This window comes from Astatotilapia calliptera, chromosome 23, assembly GCF_900246225.1.
Source record: "Astatotilapia calliptera chromosome 23, fAstCal1.2, whole genome shotgun sequence".
NCBI lineage: Eukaryota > Metazoa > Chordata > Actinopteri > Cichliformes > Cichlidae > Astatotilapia > Astatotilapia calliptera.
The window spans coordinates 26,759,379-26,784,490 of NC_039323.1; the positions used below are offsets into that span (position 1 = coordinate 26,759,379).

The window sequence follows — 25,112 nt, forward strand, 5'->3', positions numbered from 1 at the left end:
AGGAAGCTCACTGTAGTTGTTTGTACTGACAAATGTGATGCGAAATCTCTACACAACACAGATTAATATCGTCACATTGATCATCCTGTTAATGCTATTGGCTGAGTCCTTAAACGCAAAGTGGTGACAAGTCCGATTAATCTCAGTATGCTAATTGGATGTTAGAGGGTTGAAAGCACTTCCTGTGTGTGTGTTTATATGTAAAAATGAAGGCATCCACCCTGCAGGTACCAAACCTTTAATAATGTTTTTAATTTTTAAGGTTTTATGCATCAACATGTAATAAAAATCTTAAAATTATGTAAATACAACTTCAGATGAATAACAATACCCTGATAAACCTCACATTTCAGCAGCCTGTGGAACCACCTTAACAGTTAATGGTTTTCTGTGTGACTTTATCAGTTACATCATTTTGGAGTTACTTTGGCCCAGTCTTCTTTACAATGTTCCTTCATTTCATGTGTTTATGCACAGCTCTCTCAACTCCCCACCACAGCATTTCAGTCAGGTTGACATCTGGACTTTGACATTGCCACTGTAACACCTGTTGCAGACACGCTGCTAAGCTTGGGATCATTGTCCAGTTGCATCATTCAAAGGTGCCAATATATTTATTCGCTCATCGTCGCTCACTCATCACACATATGCACCCATTTATTGCTGTTGTTAAGGCGCAAGAAGCCGCTGCAGTATTCTCCTGAACAGCAGGAGTCACCACTCAATATTGCGCCATATGCGCTGAAACAGGAGGAGAAAAGTCAAAATCGGAAGCATGGTCTGATGGTCGATGACTGCAACGTGGCCAAATCAAGGCAGATCACATGATCCTCATTCTCTACCTCTTTACTTCTTTTTCATACAGTCTCTTCATCTTTTTCACATCAGCTTTGATTCAAAACTTTCTTTTACTATTGTTTTAGTATCTCCAGTCGATCTTTCTCGCCGTAGTGACGCAGACTTCACCACTCTCTCCACTTCACCTCCAGGTGTTTCCTTATATAGAAAAATGGTGAGGCTGTATGCAGATAATGTAAAGAACGCTCAAGTTGATGCTCTGTTGATTTAGCATGAGTCTGATTTACTAAAATACACACAGCTGTAAGAACAAAATCAGCTGGTACACATGTGGCATAAATGTGACGGCAATTTTGCCCGCAAACTGTTTTCTTTGTTCGGGGTAACGACATTCGCACACATATTAGTAAGTGAGGGACATTGTTCCAGAAGCCTTGTGGTTTGTTCAGATGTTCTCATGGCAGACCTTTCAAACAAGCCATACTTATTCAGTCCTTTTCTAATTGTACTGTCATGAACTTTAATATTTAACATGCCAACTGAAACCTGTAGAGTCTGAGATGTAGCACTTAAGCTCCGAGGATTGCACGGTCTGACCTTGGGGTGAATTTTCTGGGACGTCCACGCTTGGGAGGATTGGCAACTCTCTCAAATGTTCTCCATTTGTGAATAATCTTTCTCACTGTAGAACGATGGACATCTATAACCCTTCACAGACTGGTGTCTCAGACCAGCAAACTAAACTTCTGTTTTTATAGAGCCGCTCACACTTGCTGCTACATAAAACCTCAGATCTGAAGGAGGAAGTCCTTTCTTCTTCAGATGAGTGCGGCCGCTATTAATAAAGTGATTTCTAGTCTTAAGAACCACTCACGGCCCTTTAAAGTAGATATTTTCATGTATGGTACATTAAACCAGCACTTTCTTCTGTGCACTTAAGCACATTTACACCTATGACCAACTATCTTTGGAGCTTGCCGAAGCACCCAAAGAGAACGAGACTCCACCCAGACTAGAGCCATGTTGATGTCAATCCCCTATTTTACTTTTAACCCCAACTGTCTGTAAATAGTCATGTGCTATGTCTTGATTTGGAAATTTAAAGCGTTTAATTCTTGCGGCTTCTCTGTAGCCCCCAGTGTGCGACTCTGCCATATGCCACTTTGATCTAATCCCAATTATTACCAGAACATCCTGAAGTGAACTAAATCATACGGGATAAAAGGAGCTTCTACTCTAAATTACATCTTTCAAATGAGTTCAAGACCTTAAAACTTTCTCTGCATGCTAACATTTGCAGGTAATAAATCTCAACCTTCATCCTGGGCTTTCAGTTTGAAGATACACTTTCTCTGGTATTTGCGTCTGTAGGCCAATATGGTCAAATGTTTCTTAAAGACTTCACGGCTGCATAAAATCTCCATTACAGAGCCCCTTATTGACGGATTATACGGCCGTGATTATGAGCTGTGGTTTTACAGAATCATTAAGATGAAAAGTAGATGGGAAGGGGAGAAAAAGCAGCACAGACAACCAATAAATCCAAAAGTCGTCCTTGCATTTCAAAACCAGAATCAATTGAATAAGCAAACAGCGAGCTGGGTTACTCAGCAGGCTTAGGAGGCGATTATTTTCAGGGTGGAAATGAGGATGGATTTGCGTGGTTTGAGGACAGTTTCGGCTAAAGAGGTGTTTAATGTGTTGATGTGACGCGGACAAAGTTTGATGAATAACGTCATAATACCAACCATATTTCAAATTGGTTCTTTTCCTCGATTCTATCATCATTTTACGACTTAAGCTGCTTTTTGCGATGAACACACGCTGACTTATTGAGTGTTTGAGGGGGCCGTTTGATTTGTTTCTTACCTCAGGCAGCCGGTGGTGTTGCGAAGCAGCATGGAGGACTGGAACTTGACTTTGTGCTCGTCACGGTGAGAAACACTGCTCCAGCCTGAGTGGGGGATGACCACTGTGTTGGTCAGCGTGGTCAGAGCATCGCGGATGATGGTCATCTTCACCGCGTCGCACGAGGAGAGGTTCCACAGGACGCCTGCAGTGGATGCACACAGTAAAATAAGTCAAAACTATTGTTACCTGTCCATCCATCCATCGCTGTCTATCCAGGTCTAGGTTGTGGTGGCAGCAATGTAAGATCTCCAGATCTCCCTCTACCTGGCAACCTCCTCCTCCGGCTCTTTCAAGGAAATATCAAGGTGTTCTCAAACCAGCCGAAAGGTACAATCTCTCCAGCGTGTCCTGGGTCTCCTTCCAATTGGACAAACTGCCTCAGCTATGAGGCACCATCGAGGCATCCTAGTCAGATGCCAAAACCACCTCAACTGGCTCAGTTAAATGTTGTACTCAAACCTTGAGATACTGGAACTCTTCCACTTGTCAATTAATTCCCAGCCCAGAGCAGGCACTCCACTCTTTTCACACACAAACCACTCCAGTGTGAGGTGGAGGATGAAGCTAAAAGAACCACATCGTCTGCAAAAAGCAGAGATAAGATCAATAATTTGAGCAAAAGATTTAAAATTTAGATTCATCACTCCATCAGAGCTGTTGCCACTGATTTTCAGTAATTTTCATACCTCGCTTGAGCCAAGAACTGCTCCTTCTTCTTTAACGACTGACACTGTACACCAGCTGAGATGTGCAAAGCTTTCTGTGAATAGGTCCTTGGGAATCCCCTTGTTGGTACAAAAATACTATTTTATGTCTGTCAAACTGTGTTATCTTTGAAATTTTTCACAGATTTCATAGACTAAAGAAATGGGAACAAGAGATGTTCTTTCGTGACAGGCTGCTAGTAACAAAGTGCCTCAAGATATAATTTAAAATCTTTTCTTAGTTGTCTGTTATGTGTAGATACAAGACTGGTTCATTTCAGTGTTAGGTGCCTTTTTTATGCTTGAATGATTCATTCATCGGTCGAAGTTAAGTGGCTTACAATCTGAAAATGGTCAGGTATAAGAACTGGACTGAAAACGAGTGAAAAAAAAAAAATCAGCCAAAAGTCCAAAAAGACCTTTAGAAAGAGAACTATTGCTCAAGAGCAGGTTAAAATGACATGAAAGTTATTGCTGCTTGGAAGCAAAATGTTTTATATTGAATACAACTGCCAACCATGTCCAAGGCTTCACGTAAAAATATCCTCCATAAACGAAGTATAAAAGAGTAATAATGGGAAAAAAGCTTTGAGTTCAGTAAAAACAAGTGTTTTATTTTTAAATATGCAGCTTTGTTCCTGAATGTTATTAAGTGCAATTTGTTTTGGGGTGTGGAAGATCAAATTTAAGCAGCTACCAAAGAACAAAGTGCACCTTTAATAATCAGAGTCCCAACCCGAGCTAAAAATAGAACATTTCTGAAGCATTTCACCAGACAGAAGAGTCTCCTCTGTGGTTTGTGAAGCGTGTCTAGCAGCTTCTTATCTGCTGCCTTCAAACAGTATGTGTGGTGTGGCTGCAGAGTCCTGTTTCCAAAGCACATTATCTTAGCATCTGTCCCGAGGACTGTGCCGAGATCTGCTCAGCGCTGTGCGCCGAGTGTTTAAGCCGCTGCCGCTCACACCTCCCACAGAACAGCCGATACACAGATTAAAACACTGCCAGGCAGTCAGACGGCACCGCAGACCGATGCTCAGCCAGCAAGGCGGCCAGTCGGCCGGCCAACCAACCGGGAAGTCAACGGACCACGCTGGCAGGCGAACACCCACACACACCAGACTTTATCGTGTCAAGCTATTATTCTGAGCCTTTTTTTGTCGATGTGGACCATAGTGTTAGCTTATTTCACCCATTCAGGAATAAAAAGGCATCTGAGTTTAGAGACTGTTAGAACCAGTCCTTATCGGAACGACAGGATTTATGAGTCGGAGAAATCAACCAGAATCTAGAAATACAGTTTAAAGATGTTCGGCTATACTCTCTTAAACCTCTGCACTTACTTTAAATGACTGTCTCTAGCAATTATGAATATTTGAATGTGAATATAAAAATTTAAAGCTTGGAAACATACAGATGATTAATGTTTTCATTAGTTAAATCCAGTTTTCTAGATTTTTCTCTGCTTTTATAAATAATTAAAGGTACCCCGTGTAGTTTCTGGGCAGTAGTAGGCATTAAGGACAAGGATAGGGTCACACACATTCCTACTGTTCCCATTTATTCTAATGTTAATACATGACACCTGCTAGTTTTATGCCTGGCCTATATTCTTATCATTTAAGGTACCGTACCTTCTAAGTAGGAAAAAAATAACCTTAACAAACAAAAGAGCTACAATTTTCTGACATGTAACCCTCAAAAATATATTTGATTGCACATTTTTATGCCCATAAACATCATTCCACAATTTAACCCCAACACCATAAATACATCTTCATTTAAATCCTTTTTTTTTTTTCCACAGTAAAATGACAAAAATCTCCCAAATCACACTGAGAAAAACACTTGAACACAGTTCGGGAATAACTTTAGCTTTAAGCATTATTTGCATTATTAAAAACCCCCCACCAATCATTACATTTAATTAACGAGATCTACAAATGATTGTTTCCTCTGTTTACTTACATTTTAAACAGTGTCACCACTTTTTCACAATTGAGGTTCAACGTAATCCCTGTGAGTTCAGGCTTCAGGTTGCTCTAAACACTCACTTTTACACAGCTTTTCTACTCTTGGCTCTGTATGACATCACTGAGAGGGGATAACCCTAATATGGTCGTCTCAGGCAAAGAAGCCCCACCACCTGCTATACAAACCTTCTGTTTTTGATGAGAAGCAGCCAATCAGGAGAAAGTTGGGTCAAAAGGGGAGAAGCTGTAAATGAGCAGATTAGGTTGGCAAGTCAAGGCTATCGGGACGTACCGGTGACCAGTTCACGGACTTCATTGTCAGTTGTTTTCCGGAAGAGGCGGAGCAGGGCAGGCACGCCACCGCAGTTCCTCAGCGTCACCTTGTTGTCGTCGGTGGCCTTGCCGTACACCAGGTTCCTCAGGGCCCCGCAGGCGCTTTTCTGAACCTCGGCCACCTTATGATCCAGGAGGTCCACCAGGTGCTGGATCCCTCCCAGGTGACAAACCTGCAGAAGAGGAGCCGTTACGCTTAATAACGTCAATTTAAACTGCAGTGCAGAGCTTGTGTCTGCCTCTTGTGGCAGTACCCCTAATCAGTTATATTTGTTTCTCTGTTTGTTGTAGTCAAGCGTCCACGGATTTCTCTATATCAATTTCAAATTTTATGTGATGGTAGATACCAATATCAGCTCGAGCTGATTTAATTTTGGTGAAAATTAGGGTCAAGGTCACACCAACTGTTAAAAATGAGAAAAAACACAAGTTTTTATGCAAGGTCTTCAAACTTCACAACAGTATACTAGGCCTTGGGTGAAAAGTACCAAGGTTCGCTAAAACATTTCAATAAACGATATGGAGTAATATATCATATGAAAGGGCCTGAGGAGAGCTGTACAACACACTTTTTATTCTCTCAATATGACACAGTATGATTTACTTTCCATCCACAGAGGACTGTCTCACCACAGACAGAAAGTCAAAAGCATTTAGCAAAAACAGGTGAAATGACTGCTGGTGACACAAAGTTAAACTTTCGGTAAATGGTCTGGTGCTTACATATCGCCTTTATACTCAACTTGACCACTCAAAGCACTTTCTAATACAAGCCTCATTCACCTAATCACACAAACATTGAAAAAGTGCTTTTATCTACACCAAAACACTTTATCAAACATTTACACAGACACTCTGATGGGTTCATCTGAGGGGCAAAGATGCACAGATAGTGGAGCCGGGAGACTGATTCAACGACCTTCATGACAGGTCGACAACTCGCTTCCCCACCTGAACCACAGCCACCCACCTTTCAGCTTCGAAGGGAGCAACTGAAGAGACTACCAATTAGAGTGAAGGATAGCATTGACTGACATATGAGGGGTGTGGCAAATATATTCAAGTGGACCATTCAGCCTGGATGGTTCATTGGTGACCAATCATCAGCTACAAAGTGATGATCAATACAGCTGGGTACCTTTCATATTTGAACCCAGTAGTGGTTTTTGATACGGGCGACACGGAAAGTTGCCGGGGGCGGCATCACGGGCATCGGCAAAAAAAAAAAAAAAAAAAAAAAATTACTCGTACTCATGCTGCCCCGACATCATGCCAGGGCATATTGGGAAAGTCGTAGGCACCGATTGGTTTTCTATCGCCCATTTGCTGGGAGTAAGGGCGCCCTCCGTTTGCGAGGTGCGCCTGCTGCTTGCGGCACAGGGAGGAGAGGGCGGGGCGGCGGGGGATTCTCTGGCTGGCTGGCGCAGCATCTAATAACCAACTCGCAAAATAACACAAAATAAAAACAAACCAACAACCAGGAAAACACCAGACATCATGATACAGACTTATAATTTGCACTGATGTTTTTTCAAAATTCTATATGTGAAAAGTGAGCGCGAGAGCCCTCAGTGCACCTGCTCGCTGCTGTGCTGAAGTCAAAGTAAACTTTATGTGTGAATGTGTGTGTGAATGGGTGGATGACTGGATGTGTAAAGCACTATACAAATACAGGCCATTTACCATTTTATTGTCATCTCCGCTACATACAGTCCAGTATATAGAGAGACGAGACGACGAGGCTCCAGTTACAGCAGTACAAGTAAACAAACAATAAATATAAGAAGAGTAAGAAAATAAATATACACTTTAGGACTCGGGTAAAGGGATCAATAACAATTTAAAATTTATAATTTACAGTTTGATGATTTAAAGTCTCACACACACAACACATCGAAAGGTGAGGGGGCCTGCTGCCTCCAAGTAGAGCACATTTCATTTATAATGTTGTAAATCCAGGCCCATCATGTATTCATGATTTGAATCCTGGGAAATCCCAGAAATGCACCCTCGACAAAGTGAATCTGTGAACTAAGGTGGAGGTGTGTTAGGTTATGTTGTCGCGATCCTCGAGTTGGGGGATGGGTGTTCATACTGGAGTGCAAAATTAAAACCAATGGAAGATGGACAAGAAAAGTTCAAAGCCATCAGGTGCTCCGTTTATAAAAATGAGAAAAGAGGAGGAGGAGAAACGAGCAAAAGATACAGATAAGCAGACGTGTCATTGGATAATGGCAGGTCATCCTGAAACAATCAGAATCAGAATACTTTATTAATCCCTAAGGAAATTATGTGAGTTACAGTTTCTCCAAGAAGAAATGGTAAAAATAGTAACAGTAACAGACTAAACTCCAAACAATACATTATGTTACAGATTTCACACATTTAAGAAATAGCACTAATATATACAGATCACTCAGTTATATATATCAAGGATTAACAGAGGTGATTATAAATAAATATCAAGAAAATTGATGAGAATATTCCAGAGTAGAAAAGAGCGCGTGTTCAGCACAATATTAGTCATTGTCAATTCTTGATTTGTCCTGTTCTCATCGTGTGGAGAATTATGATGGCTGTTTGGTAGCCGTTTGCATACAATGCAGAATCTCTCTCTCTTCATGTATGTGTGTGTTTCTCTGGTGAAATTCAGTATGGCTCCAACAAGCTTTATGTTAATGTACAATCCATAATATGTTTTGTGTGTGTGTGTGTGTGTGTGGGGGGGGGGGGGGGTGCTAGGACCGCCACTGTTTGAACCAATACCAAACTGAAAGAGCAGGGACACAACTGGGGAGACAAAGGTAAATAAACATGGAGACAAGGCTAACTTCCACGGGAGACCCTGAGGACAAGACACAGAGACAAAAACAAAGACACAAAAGGAAACTAACAATATCAAACAAGAACCAGACATAACCTCAGAGACACTCGGAAGAACTAAACTTGAAACTAAGCGGTAGAAGAATCATGAGTCCATAACAAAACTTGATTTTGGACTTTGACACTTGAGCCTTTGTATGGACATATCTTTGAAAAGGTAATTAAAAAGAACAAGATCAGAAGCTCTGATCTCTTATGCTGTTTACAGATGTAGATTGGTTAACCAGTTCGGGGCAGATCAGGTGTAGAGATTTGTCTTTCTACCTAAAAAGCACATTTAAACAACTCATCTTCAATCTCTCTTTCCAGATATCACCCAGTTCTTTAAAAATTGTCTGAATGGTTGGGATAAAAAGTACTACACGCCAGAAGATAAAATATGCATATCTGATTTTGGAGGGAACCGTTACTTCAAGGTGGAAGCAAATGGAGTAGAAACACTGGTTTTCAGGCTTGTAATAAGTCACTCTTCATCAGTTTGTGCTTTCTGATCGGGTGCTGCTGGCTGAAGACAGAACGCTGAATAATCACAGAGCTTTCCCCTCCTCAGCTTCATATTAGAGAAAAGAAATTCAATCAGAAGGCAGAAATGGGAAATAAAAGCGTTTTCTGTGCCTCCTGGATGAGTTTCAGATTTATGTCTTACACACATAACGGGATAACTGTCACGGTTGCGCATTAGTTTCAGACTTTAACTGTTTGCATACGCACAAGGTCACCGTTAGTGTGGCATGCTCACAGGAGGAGAGATTAAAAACACACGTAAAAGACGGACGTATCAGTCGTTAAATGAATTCAAAGGAATCAAACAACTGTCAGGATGAATGAGCAGCAGTTTTAGATCTATTTGGTAACCATCCATGCAGTTTCTTTGGACCTGTGCAAATGTTTGAAGGTGATTTTGATGGTTACATTTAACCCGTCCGAGACTGAACCTGGATTTAACTAAGCAAACACAGATGACGGTCAAACTATAGAAAGTTTTTGAAAATGAAAGAGCAATAGAAAAATAACTTTTGAAGCACATTATGACAACTTTGAGTTTTAAGATGTGTTCTTACAAACAAAAAAACCCAAAAAAAAAAAACATTTTAAAGACAAAAGCACTGATTTTATGTGCCGATGAGTTTCTGAAATAGTTTGGAAGGGAACCAGGACACAAAGCTGCAGACGCTTCTCTGTGCTGTGCTCAGAACTTTCTCTTGTCATCTCGAAATAAACCCCATCTCAGGAGAGCTGCATGCGCTCCCCGATTCTCTCCGACTCCGCGTTCAAACCGTCATTGAAAACATTTGTTTCTGGCTAAATGAGCAGGCTTGTGTCCAGGCTGCTCCAAAGGCTAATTAAAAGCTCATCACCAAACAAACCCAAAGGCACTAAAATGGCTCTCACGCGGAGCCGCGCCGTCCTGTTGGCGTCATTTAATGCACGGGAAGCCGAGCAAAGAAAGAGAGCGAGCGCGCGTCGGAGCGCCGGCACATTTGGCACCGACGTCACTTAAAGTTTTGTTGGAGCAGATGGCGCTTTGGCTCCAAATTTGGCAGCAGGCATCAAAAAAAAAAAAAGAAAAGAAAAGAAAAGAAAAAAGAAAAAGAGGAAGAAATAAAACAAGATTTTGATTCCTGTAAGCTGAGAATACACTCAGAGACGACACAGGCATACAAAGGGAGAAACAGGAGTCAGAGCAAAAGAGCCACTGAAGGTGGACTCAGATGGTTGAGACTAAGAGAAATCCAGAAATGTCTGAAGTATCAAAAAAGACTGAAAATATCAAAACATTTTAATTTGCTTAATTTTCACGTTTATTTCTTATTTATTGTTATTTATTTATTCAGAGATCTGTGTGCCCTTTTAGGGATTTGTCTTGATTTGTGTTGATGTCTGATTGCCTGATCAAGGATGATTATCTCCTGTGGGAGATGCAGTTATCTTACATCTGATGCTCATTTCTCTGTATATACAACGCTCAAAAAATTTCATGAATGCACTGAAAACACATCGGATATGAATGGGAAAAAAAAAATCATGCTGGATATCTATAGTGGTACGAGCTGGGCAATGTGTCAGGAGGGAAAGGATGCCTCATCGTTTAATGGGTGAATTTAAAGATACCTCAAAATGAAAAGATGATGTGGCAGGGTACTCTATTTTGATGAAATTTCATGGCAGCAGTTCAAGATGGTACTCAGTAGTTTGTATGCATGCCTGACCACATAGATGGTGTCCTGGGGGTTCTTCGCCCAGACCTGGAAGCAGGGCACCACTGACCTCATGGACAGTCTGAGGGGACTGAATGGACCAAAGATCAAAAGGTGTTCTTTTGGATTTAGGTCAGGTGAGTGTAACAGCCAGTTTCTTCATCCCACAGGAACTGCCTGCAAACCCTTATGTGGTATGAGGCCGGGCTTGGTCATGCACCAGGAGGAACCCAGAACCCACTGCACCAGCATAGCACTCCTGACAGTCGGTCTAAGAACGTCATCCCGATACCTAATGGCAGTCAGGGTGCCGTTGCCTAGTCTGTAGATGTCTGTAGGTCCCTCCATTAATATGCCTCCCCAGACCATCACTGACCCACCACCAAACCGGTCATGCTGAACGATGTTACAGGCAGCATAACGTTCTTCACAGGTTCTCCAGACCCTTTCACATCTGTCGCATGTGCGCCGTGTGAACTTGCTCTCATCTGTGAAAAGCACAGGTCACCAGTAGTGAACCTACCAACTCTGGCATTCTATGGTAAATGCCAATTGGGCTCCACGGTGCCAAGCAGTTAGCACAGGGCCCATAAGAGCATGTCAGACCTTCAGGCCACCCTCATGAAGTCTGTTTCTGATTGTTTGGTCAGAGACATACTCACCAGCGGCCTGCTGCAGGTCATTTTGTATCTCTGCCAGTGCTCCTGTTCCTCCTTACACAAGGGAGCAGATGCTGGTCCAGCTGATGGATTAAGGGCATTGTACGGCCCTGTAACTGCCTGTCTCCTCCATGCTCTTTAGACTGTGCTGGAAGACACAGCAAACCTGGCAATGCCATGACTCCACCAGGAAGTCGGCCTACCTGTGCAGCCTCTGTAGGGTCCAGGTATCTCCCCATGCTACAGTACCAATAGTGACCCTGATGCTGGTAAATGCAAAACTAGTGAAAAAATGAATAAACAAACAAAGAAAACCTATAAAAGATGAGAGAAAACCATTCATGTTGTGGGGAGTGTGTCATGAACCAGAATGTTCATGACACACTATCCTGTGTGCCTATCCTCTGAAGCCTGTTAGCATATTTATTGTTATACTGCTTTTCACCCACATCAGTACTTCCCTGCACAGGGAAGGAGGCGTTACAATTACTGAGATCAGCAGCAGACTGATCTGACTGAGGTTTAGAGTTTATAAATATGTGATAATGACACGACTAACATATTTTACAGCAGTGAAGCAGAAGTTCTAACTGAATGATGCAGAGAAGGGCCGTCAGGTTAGGCAGGATCCTTTCACTCTTCCACTCAAGAGAGTGTCTGTTCCTCTCTATCAGCCCGTCCCAGCAGCTGCACCATTACTTGCAAAGAAAGCAAACTGTGCACTTCATAACTGTGGGATTTTGAACAGATGTTTCCTGATCCCCCCCCCCCCCGCCCAACAACAGTGTCACCTCTGCTGTCAAGGGATGAAGACCGCTGAAAGTCAGTTTCTGATTTGACTGTTTGTCCTGTAGATGCATCTCCTCTAACCCTCCCCTTAAAAACTGCACTCTGGATAATCCAAACACTTTTTGAGACAGCTGCCTGTCACTGTCATATAGGAATGTCAGTCTTACTAAACATGCTCATTCTGCTGGCACTTCTGGGGAACACTTAGTTTTATTTTACCTCTTTTAGTTTTAGAGTGTTCTGTTTTGCTAACTTTAATAATGTCGATGTGCAGCATAAAAGGTGTGGATCACTGTGCAGAGAAAAGCACCAGTGTTCATGTTTGCAAACTGGAACCAGCTTTTACTCTATTAAATTGATGTTTTAAAATTAACGGGTGATTAGACTTGCTAGTATTTCAACGGATTAAGATATAATTCTTTCTGCACCGTATACAATGAAATCCCTTTAATCCTGTTTAAATAGCTTGTCCTGTCCCCGACTGGAACTCTTAATGGGTTCTTCCTGATGTTTTTTGGACAGGATCAACATTAATTAGGTCTCAGCACAGCTGTTTTTGAAACCTTTAGACACGGCAGCAGCGACTGAGTCATATCTGTGACGTTTGTCTGGTTATTTTTACCCAGACAGACTGCCCAGCATGTATCATCCCCTTACCTCCACCTTGACCCTGTTGTCTCCGTAGCACAGGTGCTGCAGGTAGGCGGCGGCGTTGGCTTGGACAGAGGGGAAGTGATGCTGCAGCATGTGGATGACCTCGGGCAGCTCGGGGTCACGCCAAGCAAACTCCCTGATGGGAAACAGAGAGAAAAGTCTCCATAAGGGTGGCTCACCTTCTACGCTCAGCCATTTTTGGTTTATTTGTGCTGTTTTGTAGCATCTTGGATTCATTATAACACTTCTGACATTTTTTTTAATGTTTAGCTATTTTCTATTTTCAGAGGATTTATCCTTTTGATTGCCTGATATTTAACAAGTAAATCAGCAAATAAGCAAACAAACTAGGATGACTGAGCAGAGCATTGGATGGTGCTGAAGACATTCCCACGTATATTGCAAGCATCTACTATGGGTTTTAGCAATTTTGTAAAAAATAAACACTCTTTGTCAAGTAACAGAATTTGAATAAATTGAATACCCACTCTGTGACCACCTACATCACTGTGTAAAAGTTTGAGTGATTTGTGTGTTTATATTGCTCATCATCAGCAAAAACGGGGGCCAAATTAATTCAGTGAGCTCAAACAGCCAGACTCCAAAAACAAAAAATCTACGGCCAAGAGATGAAAAAGAAGTCCTGCAGCAGATGGCGAGGCCCCAACAGAGGCCTGCAGACAACACAGAGACAGCCTAAACCCCCCCAAAATAAAGACTGTGGCAAGCTCTCTCACATTAATACACCAGTATACATGCTAATTAAACTGTATTGTACTGAGAAGAACTGGTGGTTGGAGACTTTGAGTACCTGGGGTCCTTGTGGATGCTCTCGATGGACGGGGTTCGGGTGACCACCTGGTCCACCAGTCCAGAGTGCCTGTGTGAGTAGACGGGCTCGCCGGGAACCCTGAAGGAGTCGACGTATACAGCTGCAGAGCTCAGCCCATAGCTGCTTCTTTGGTACGGCAGCGTGTTGCAATGGCTTGTGGTCCGAGGGAGAGTCCCCATTCCTAAGAAAATTAGGAAATTTAATCTGTGCTTTCTTTCATTCGCGATCAAGGATGTGTTTCTGGAGGCAGTTTACATCGTCAAAATGCCTCCAAGGTCACATAAAAGAGAAAGTAATATTCTACATTAAGTGCTTCAGCAGGCAGGGAGACGAGTCTCAGGCCAAACCTGTTTAAATCTTGACTAAACAAAACTAAAATGGCTCCTTAGATCCTCCACTATCAAACTCTACAGAGCTTTCAGCCTTAAATCATTCAGCAAAGACTTCAATTAAGAAGCTGCCGAGTACATGAAAGGTTTCAGCCTAATTAAAGTTTGACCTCGGGGAGCGATAGTAATAACAGTTCCTGTGCCTGTAAACCACGATTTCCGCCACAGATTTTAAAGGAATAATTTCTAACCAGATGTGAAACTGAGCTCCATCTCAACCTGGGGAAACAAGAAAAAATAAAAACTGGGTCGTCTGAGTAACTCTCTCATTTCAAAAAGACTGCTACCACAACCCAATACCACCACCAGCACTGCTACAGATATGATACAGATTTTCTGGGGCAGTTAGCATTTACTTCCTTTTGATTTCCAGTTAGATTTAGTGCTGAAATGTATTGATAATTCACAGTAAAACATAAATTTGATTTATTAGGACATAAAATTTGTTAATTTTATTTAAATAACCAACTGTCACATGCAGCTAGCAGAAATATTTCCTTATAAACAAGTCAAACTTCTGCTGATGTGCAGTACCTGTGTTTGTCCTGTAGAGGGAGCCCTGTGGGTCGTGGGTGGGGCTGTGGTACAGGGGGCTGTGGAAGGAGCGCTCGTCGAAAACAGGCGTCATGTGGCAGTCTGGAGACAACGCCGCCCTCAGCTCTGGATCAATTTGCCCGCTGTGACCGGCGTATGAGCTGTGGAGCCCTGCAAGTAGACAATTAAGCTTTTAAATAAACGTTATTTACACCACAGTAAACATAAAAATGTTTACTGAGGTGGCCTCCTCCATACTACACTCACAGAGGATGAGGAGACATCCTAATAGTGTTACCGGCAACTTTGTTAGGTACAACTGTTCATTAATGCCAAAGTCTTCTCAGCCAATCATATGGCAGCAACTTATTTAGGCATGCAAATATGGTCAAGTCACCCTTTATGGTGAATAAAGGTGATTTAAGCAACTTTGAATGTGGTACGATGGTTGGTCTGAATATTTCAGTAACTGCTGACTTACTGGGATTTCCACCACACAACCATCTCTAAAGTTTACAACAAACAAAACATCCGGCGAGAAGCAGTTCTCTGGGAGAAAATCTCTTGTTGACGTCAGAGCTCAGAGGACGATGACCAGACTGCTTCATACTGAAGGCAACAGTAACTCAAATAACCACTCGATACAACCAAGATATGCAGAAGAGCATCTTCTACACCAGGTGTGTCCAACTCCAGTCCTCGAGAGCTACTTTCCTGCAGCTTTTAGATGCATCCCGACTTCAACACAGTTGAATCAAAGGGTTGGATTACCACTTCAGCATGCCATCAAGTTTGGCAAAGGCCCAGTAATAAGCTATTCTGTCGGAACAAGGATGCATCTAACAGCTGCAGGACAGTAGCTCTCGAGGACTGGAGTTGGACACCCCTGTTCTACAGCAACAGAAGACCGCATGGAGCACAGCAAACTGAGGATTCACACTGGCTCACCAAAACTGGATAGTAGATGATTGTAAAAATACTGCCCAGTCTGATGATTTTCAATTTCTGCTGCAACATTTGGATGGTAGCGTCACAATTTGGTGTAAAAAGCAGTAAAGCATCCTGCCTTCTATGAAGGGTTCAGGCTGCTAGTGGGGTAATTGTGTGGGGGATATTTTCTTGGCACACTTAATACAAACTGAGCATCGTTTAATCACCACAGTCTACCTGAGTGTTGTTGCTGACTCTTTATGGCCTCAGTGTACCATGTTCTGATGGTACACCTCAAGGTACTCATGTCACTTGAGCTACTTCACATGTACTGTGTGCAGAAATACTGAAAAATGTGCAAGAAAACACAATGTCTAATATCTAAGAAAGAAAAAAGAAGCCCAGAGCTGCATGACACCAGCCTATCATGGTCACACATGAAATCGCCTCATTATCTGGCTCGCATGCTTGTCATCAACTTGTGAGACCGTGCCAATCCATACTGTTCAATACTCTGTATTTTAAGTCACCAGAAACTGTTGTTGCGCCTATAAAATGCATGAAGACTCTGGTCATTCAAACCGTGCTGTAGGCTCAGACACCAGCAAGTCAAACAAGTAAAGCAGAGGGTTTTTCCATCCTCCAATCTCAGAGCAGATCAGTTCAAAGAGTGCTCCAATTATAAAGAAGCTTTAGGGCATGAGGGGGGCAGCCTCGGCGGATCAGTCCAACAGCTGAAGCACACAATTTGCACTTAAAGCTGGTGATGAAGGAGCCATTTACTTCTGCAGTTTGCCTCTCTCAATTTACATAAATGTCCTAGTGAAAGAGATGGGCGCTCTGATCTCACATGGCTGGATGTATTTCTGAAAGAAAATGAAAAAATGAAAAAAAAGCCCTGTTCAATCTGGACCTCGGGGTCGTACTCGAGGGCTCTTCAATGGCCCATAAAGAGTGTGACCTTCAGGTTAGAGGATGCTAAAGCTACCAAATGTATGAAATGTGCTAGAACGACACAGAATCAGGTTTCAAGGGGTTCGCAAAGGCTTTTATCAAACATCGAGCACTGCAGCGGCTCCTAAACTGGAGATTACTACACTATTAATAATATAAAGACGACTGTGTCCTGTGTATAATTTATTACAGCTAAACTGTCAATGTCAAGGCTGGTTTGCATTGTTATAACTAGAAACCAAAATAGAATCTGAATAATTTCGTCCTCAACCCGCTTATCTGGTGAATAATATAACAATTTCTCTGAAACCGGATTTATCTTTTTATCCATTAAGGTTTAAGCTAGTAAACTGGTGTCAGCGGTTTACAGCCGTTTCTGTCAGTTACTCAGACTACTTTTCGATATCCCAACCATTTAAGCACTCTGAGACACACTTTCACACACTAATCTAAAACCTTTAAAGTCTCCAGTCCCGTGGAAACTTGATTCAGCAGCTTGTGAAGCCTTCTTCAGCTGCCACATCTTAAAGTAATGTAGTAACAGCTCAAGGATGTTTTTTTTTCTTTTTTTAACCATCTTGTTGCAGATTTGCCGCTAGGCCTGGGATAACTGGGATTCATTCACTAATATTTTAGTAGAAGTGTTCTTATCTTTCACAAAAAAATACATCTGTACCCAAAATTACCATCAGATTAATTAAACGTGCACACCTACCTATTTTATTCTTACCACAGCTGTATATGTGTGAATCAGACTGAATCTGAATGTGGTAGGACTCGACTTAAGCGGTCAAAGAAGTGCAGGAGACTGATGCTGTCCAGTGTAGCAAGTGATTTATTCACCATTCTGTGGCCCAAGAATATTTACAAAGAAACAAATAAGAAACTCAACTCTATAATAAACTCAATTCAAATAAACATAACTGAACTTAAATCAATGGAAATTAAGGTCAAACTGCACACAGCTACACTGACCTGAACCCTTCTTCTGAAACACCTGAGTTCGTCTGCTTAAATAGTCCCCTTAATCAAACACTTTCTCCTCTGGACTATTCCATTCAGTAGGTAGGTGAGATGAACATGATTATATTCATCCTCTACTACTCCTCTTGACTGGCAACATAAACTCTGGTGTAATCAATACATATCACAACATTAAATCTATTTCTTTATAAACCCTTTAAAATCAACTTTATTAAATTATAAGAATTCTTCCCCTCCTGCCCTTGGTCTCTTCCTGTGACCTCAGATGAACCCAGAAGGTATAAAGCAGGAAGTAGAACTACATTTCCTCCTTTTGCTTCTGGAAGACAGGTAGGTAAAGGTAAGTTCAAACAATACAAATTAACAGTTGAAATAAATAACATGTTAACTTAACAAACTTGCATGAATTGATTTAAACCAAGATGTTATATTATATAATCTGTAAAAGTGCAGAACATAAACAAACCCGGGATAGTAGATGTTTGCCTATTGCAGATTACATGTGAAATATGGTTAAATCAAAACAAGAATGTTAACTAAGAATGTAGACAAATGGTCTTCTCACCCACTTTGTCACACTGAACCCACAGGCTTGTGCATCCTGCATACCACCATGCTCTCATCTCTCTAATTTAGGACAAATACATCCAATTCCAGGAGAAGCAGAGAAAATGGTGACGATGTTGCAAGGGAGAAGTCTGCACTGGCAACGCAAGAATAACGCAGAAGTCATTTTGAATAAATAAAATGAGACATGAGATGATGTGAGGTAAGGAATATTGGAGTATCTTTAAATGAAAAGCCTGCAGCTTTACATTTAGTGTTTTGTTGTCTTTACATGCATTTAGCACAAAATTTCTAATTCACTAAAATTTCAGCCATCTATCGACAACTTAATTACCATTTCAAACAATCTTTTACGTTGAGCTTTTAAAATCATTTATCCAATCATTTTAAACAATTTTATACATTTTTATGCTACTTCTAAACCCAATTTCAGCCACTTACCCAATAATTTTAGCTAAAATGCTTATTCACGGCTTTAAACCACATTTTTAAGTTACTACAAATTTCTACAATATCAGCCATTTACCTACCTACCTATTACATTTAGTATCTATTTGAACAATTTACACATTTACATTATCCATATATGGTTTTACACTATTTCATCTGCTGTCTTTAGATATCTGTCCATGTATGACTTTTAGCTAATTATGCTAAATCAGACATTGCGGATCAATCCTTGTTACATGAAAACAGATCCTTCCTGTATCTATTTTTCTGTTTTCAATCAAAAAGAGATCTGGGAAGACCAAAACTTAAAAATCTGAAGCATAATAATGACAGCGCTTATTGAAAAAATTATTTCCACAAAAAACAAACAAAAAACCAGCTCATCTTGCAGTTGCATTCGTGTTTTGGAGGCACACCGGGTTTCAGTACCTAAGCCACGAGTTTCACTGATCAGTAATAGCCTAATCTTGTATATCCATCTATTGCTTATCTCACTCGTGTAATCTGGGATTACGCTGGATCTGCAGGATAACCGGGAATAAGGACTTAGGCGACGTATTAGGCCACTTAGCAGCACTGCAGGATGAAAACCAGTCAGCTAGAGAATAGAAGGCATTTTATTTAGTCCACTGATTCTGCCTCCTACCCACACACAGACATAACGCACAAGAAATCCTTCCATCCTGTTTTCACACATGCACAAACACAACAATAGCACGACACACAAGATGCACAAATGCATATTCATATTCTTGACACATATGCTTGAGCTGATGCACACAAAAACAGTGCAGAAGAAAACATATGAAGACTAGTACAATAAAGCCTTCCAGTGCAGTCAGCTGATAATCACATGCTGATGCTCCATGGGGCTTTGTGATAGAAACTCCCCTATATGGGTCAGTGGGAGCGGCTTAGTAAAGTGGCAGAGGGCAGGACGAGGCATAAATCTGTGTCGCTGCTGCAGCATCAGCAGCGCTTCTCCGACAGTAAATCCTCCACCGGCCTCGTGCAGGGAGGAAGCTGTCGATAACCAGTTAACAGGCAAGGAGCGGATGCGTCCTAACGTTTCCAGAATACAAAGCTCATGTCCTTCAACATCACCACGGCCCTGGCGACAGAGTCAAACACGTCTAGTTCAAAGCCACTTTTGGGTCTGAAATGTGCTCCAAAGACGCCTCAAAGGCAGCTGTAAGCCAGGCTCATTGAACAGCCTGGCAGCAGTACAGAAATAATCCCTTCTCAAGTTTCTCAGCCAGCCTCGGCTGTCTCAACCAATCGGAGAGGCACAAAGTCAAAAGGTTGGCTCTCAACAGAAAGTCAGTCAGCTTCTCATCATCCACTTAGCGTTGTTATTAACTCTGTAGACTGACAGTAGCTGCTAATTTTGATGAGTGGTCAAACTAATTTCATCCCTCAAAGCTTCACAGTTCCCACAGTTCGCATAAAACAAAAGGAAATGTTTAGTGGCACTAAATGTGTTGACATTTCACCAGTTTTACTCTATTTTTAAAGGTTCCCACTAAATGACATATTAAACACAAGCAGGTTATTTATCAGGCAAACGGGCCAACTTCTGTTCTCCATTTTATCTCATTTTCAGAATAAGCACAATGAAGACGTCAAAACTGACACACTGAGCTATAATTAATAATAAAAATAATCACGGCGGCATGCATGAATGACAGACTTGCAAACTCACCCTGACTGCAAATCCACTCCTAGCACCTCATTAGACAAACTGAACTCACCTGGAGGCCCGTGTGTTCGCCAGTCTCTCGTTAGGTGAGACCGAGCTGGAGCGGAGCTGCGGTGACTCAAGAGTGGACTGTAGTTAGTTCTAACAAAGGCTCTGTGGTGTGTACTCACACTGAAAAGTACTCACTGCTTAAAAATATATAAATACACGGTGAGCTGCCAGACATCAGAGCAGCTTGAGATGATGAAACAAAGGTAGAAGCGTCATCTTTCTATCCACCTAGAAATGGTTCAGTTTAGTTTCAGCTTCTTTCCAGGCCCACATTTAACAAGCTCAAATCTGTTATGTAGACTTCCCAGCCTTACAAGTTCAAACTGAGCAGAAAGGTGATCCAAGTGACTTTGAGCGTGGCATGGTTATAGGTCAGAGTGTTATAGAAACTGCTGACCTACTGGGATTTTCCCACACAACCATCTCTAGCGTTTACATAGGCTGGTCTGAAAAGGAGAAAATATCCAGTAAGCAGCAGTTCTCTAGGTGAACACGCCTTGCTGATGCCAGAGATCAGAGGACAATGGGCAGACTGCTTCATGCTGATGACAATAGTGACTCGGAAAACCACTTATTATAACCAAGGTCTGCAGAGAAGCATCTTTAAATGCACAAAATCCCGAACCTTGGGCTACAGAGGCACAAAGACCACTCTAGGTGCCACTCCTGTGAAGAAAGTGAAGTTACAACTTGAGTCTCAAATCCTCCTGCAACATTCAGATGGAACAACCTAGAAGTGTGGATTTGTCCTCCCTTATATCGGCAGTTCTGCTGGTGGTGTAATGTGTGGGGGATACTTTCTTGGCATACTTTGGACTCCTAAGTATCATGTGACCATGTCCATCCATCTATAACCACAGTATCTTAAATCATCACAAAGAGAGTGGTGAGGGAGGCAGAGCCTATTATGGGAAGTGAGTTTCCTTTCTTCCAGAAGATGTACGAGCACTGATGCACTGCCCAGCCAACGGTTCATCAAAGGCGCTCACAACCTTAACCGCAACCTGTTCCAGGCCTGTAAGAACTCACATGAGCTATTTTCCTGGACAAAGTATGACTGTTTATTAATTAATTAATTGCCAGACGTATGTTCTTATATTTTTGCATTTGCATATATCTAAAATATGGTGTCTTATTAATTGTGATCTGCTAAAACATTTTCACCAACTTCTTACTTTTGAAAATCTGTGATGACAATAAAACCAGGTGAGAGTCTGAATCTGAGTGGGCTTCTCTGTGCGTATGTGTAAAAACTGGTAACGGGAATAGTAGCAGTAATAGCTGCTAAGATATGAGGTGTGATCAAACATCAAGCTCTGTTTCCAAATGACCTGAATTCTCTATAGAGGATCACAAATGGTGATGAGAGCTGGTTCAGCAGCTACAAATAAGCAGTTTTCATTGAACCCGATTCCAAACCCCCATAAAGACTGCATGTGACGACCTCCCCTGTACCGTCAATGACTAGTTTTGACATCTCAGTATAAATCAATAAAGATTAGAACAGGTTCCAGGATTTTTCAAGGGTAGCCCTGGTAAGCTGTATAGGCAGAGATCACCGTCACTAACTTCTAACGCACACGCAGTCGTTTTGTTCTGGAAAGTTTGTTCTTTTGTGCCTGAAATATGGAAACCACTCAGTTTAGAAAAGAGAAACACGGGTTACTTCTAGTAGACATTTAAGGGGGAAAGAGTTAAAGGGTTAGGATGTCAGCTGAGAAGCAATACCAGGAGCCTGTACTCCTGACATCATCGTCATGGATGGACTTCGGCTGTAACATTATGAGTTGTCTGAAGTAAAATATCTACACTGTCGTGCACACCATTGTGAGGTTTTTTTGCAGATACCAACATAATCATCGGTTGCTATTTGGACCATTTGCCGCATTTGCCTCCCTGCAGGTTTGGCCAAAAACAAAAGTCAAGTTTAAGAATCTCGATTGTGACAAACATTGCATATCCAGTGCCCACAGCAGATACACTGGGTCCAGTGTTTTTGTTTAGTTTATTTGAATCATCTATTTGGACTGTGGTTTGTAAATGGTTTACATTTACTTCATGTATGTTTTGGTGTATTTAGTGCTGCTACTTGCTCCTGGTTGCTTTAGAGTTTATTCCTCCCTCATTGTTTAATCCTCTCGTGTCTAGGCTCCCATGTTTATGCTGCGTTACAGATACCTCAGAACTCAGATGTTGGGAGTTAGCGTGCTCTTGAAAAAGTGAGGAAAAACAGGATTTGATTTGGTTCCTTAGCAAGGTAGAACCATTCAGGTATCACTAGCAGTAGAGCACAATATATATATTCTTTTGCACTTAAACACATTCATGACTAGAGCCTGGTCAGTGCTCTGCATATAGCTTATTGAGTGAAACATAAATGAACAACAGTGACGTTACAGGATAAAAGTTTAAGTTTTACCTCTGTTTATATTCAGTGGCACCATCTTGCATTGTTAACTCGGGGTTGCTGTGGCTGCTTCGTCTTTCTGAGTGGGAAATCTGAGGTAGAGGGACTTTCCGCGTTTCACAATGGGAACTTGGAAATTCAGATTTTCTCAGGAACTCACTGTTAGTTAATTTGTGTTTCTGCATTTCCTGTTATCACACTTGCTGTTTTACTTTGAGAGTCAGTGTTCTTGGTGCTTTGCTTTTAGTTTTCTCTTCCTTTGTCTTTTCTCCTGTGATTTAGTTCTCCTGTGTCTCCACTTCCCTAATCACCCTGTGTCTATCTATTGTGTCTGTATTAACTTGTCCTTTGTTGCATCCTCCCACGAAGTAATATCTTTTCCTTGTTCCACATCTCCCCAAAATTCCTAGTTTTTGATTGTTTGTTTCAGCTCAGCTCATGCCCTGTTTTTTATGTTCTAATGAAGACGTTAATGCTTGCTGTCAAAGTGTAACAGGCGCAAGTATAACAGGACATCTAAAAAAAAAAAAAAAAACCATCTAAAAATAGCAGTGGAACTGAAAATGGTCCAGATGTGCAGGACAAGGTGAACTTGAAACTGATATGGGCAAAATTTAAATCAGGTATGGACTGCTCTCCAAAATTTTTCTTGCACAAGCCCCCTGCTAGATATGCTCCCACTGGGCATGTGCAGACTGATGGTGGTGAGACCACAGTTCATAACAAGCAGAAGTCAAGGTTCTTAGCATCCAGCAGCCTTCTGGTCAAACACTCCTCTATGAGTGTTACATGCAATATAAATCACTGTCGACCTGCTGCACTGCAACCCCTTGCTGCTTCTTTCTTCTGCTTCATATTCAGACCCATTGATACTAACGCGGTTTCCTCGCTCAGCCATCATTTTGCTGAACGGCACATGAGAGAGAAAATGGAAGCCCTGCGATCGTGCGCAGTGTGTTTTTTAAGCATTGGCTCTGTCTCTGGCTTGTTTTCCTTTAACCTGCCGCACATCAATCACAGCCGCCAACAAGATTAAAATTAAAAGACTTCAGAACTACCTGCTACAAGTGAGATCCTTCCCAGACGACATTGCACTCCTTATTTTTCATACTAGCGTGGATCAAATAAAATTTTATCTAACCCAGCAGCATTATCTGCCAGTGCCGGAAGATAATTTGACTGAAGAAAAAACAAAAAAAACAAAACATGAAATGAGCTCCCCAAGCCTGGATAGGAGATAACATCACCTGCCGAGCTTGCACTTTGCCTCAAACTTATTTTGTTCAACGTGAGCTTCGATTAATGATTCTGGACGCTTGACAAAGACGCAGGAAACATCTGCAGAGAGCACAAATGTTGTGTGCTACAATATTAAATCAGCGCTGCTCAGTCAACTTTCCCCAGACCAAGGAAAGGTTATTAAATCAACAGAGGAAATGGTGTCGAGGCTGTGGAGCGTGGCTTTGTTTATTTACAGCGAGGAGAGCGCACAATCAGTCCGCCTCCCGCTGCAGTGCAGCCATTTTCTCAAGGGAAACTTAACGTTTCTCCAGCAGCCCTCCAGGCCAGAGACTGACCTCTCTACCGGCTACATTACTGACTCAAGAGATGGAGGAAAGGAGAAGCTGCGCCTTTCCACTCAGTACGTTTGGAATGCAATATCAGACCGTAGGCTGCAGTGATCCCAGAGGTTTGTTTACACAGTTTCACACCTGAGATTTTTATCAGCCTCTGCAGCTCTGAAAGAGAATCAAGCTATTCATGAACATTTACTGGTTGTGATGGTTTTACTATGTCGAATTTAAGACTACGAATTTAATGCCTTATTTGACCTAGTTTCCCTCTGAGAACTGAAACTGAAAAGAAGGACTTTGATCTAGATCATGCTTTTTAATAATTGGCTTTATTTTAAAACCATATTTCTTTTAGTTGGGATTGGATTTGCTGACGCATGAAAGAGCCCTTTGTTTCCAAGTTGTTCTGTGAAGTCACACAGACTTAACTGCAAGTGGACCAGTTATGTTTTACATTATACGCTCTGATTTTTTTTGCTTTTTATAATATCTTGATTGTCCTGATTGCCAGGACCTGGGTGAACAAAAAGAAAAAGAATAGAAAGATTTAAAAACCATCCAAAAAGTTAAAACCAAATCAGCAAATAAGCACTGAATCATAGTTAACGCTGTTTAGAAGTCTTTAAATAATGATTTAGCGGGCTTCAATCTGCAGTTTGTGACATAATTAGATAATTACCGGCTGAAATGTTGAAACAGTAGTAGTTATTTCCTTTTTTCAAAACGTCTCTGATTATTTTTCAAGCTGTTATTTTTGTAAAACGGCTAATGGCTACAGGAGGCTAATATGATACATTTATTAGCCTGCTAATTCAAAAACCAGAACTGCTAAGATAACAGTT

The 25,112-nt window shown here is 41.6% G+C and overlaps 1 protein-coding gene across 7 annotated transcripts in view; it reads right to left on the reverse strand.

Moving 5' to 3' along the window:
* The window catches only part of LOC113016737 (plakophilin-4-like), a 78,558-nt gene that overhangs the window by 14,826 nt on the left and 38,620 nt on the right, over positions 1 to 25,112 (reverse strand). For all 7 annotated transcript variants that reach the window (XM_026159808.1, XM_026159804.1, XM_026159805.1 and 4 more), the window contains 5 exons: positions 14,655 to 14,825; positions 13,711 to 13,912; positions 12,903 to 13,035; positions 5,676 to 5,889; positions 2,668 to 2,851 (listed from right to left, as the gene is read on the reverse strand). In XM_026159808.1, coding sequence (XP_026015593.1) covers positions 2,668 to 2,851; positions 5,676 to 5,889; positions 12,903 to 13,035; positions 13,711 to 13,912; positions 14,655 to 14,825 — 904 coding nt within the window. The remainder of the gene's footprint in view (positions 1 to 2,667; positions 2,852 to 5,675; positions 5,890 to 12,902; positions 13,036 to 13,710; positions 13,913 to 14,654; positions 14,826 to 25,112) is intronic.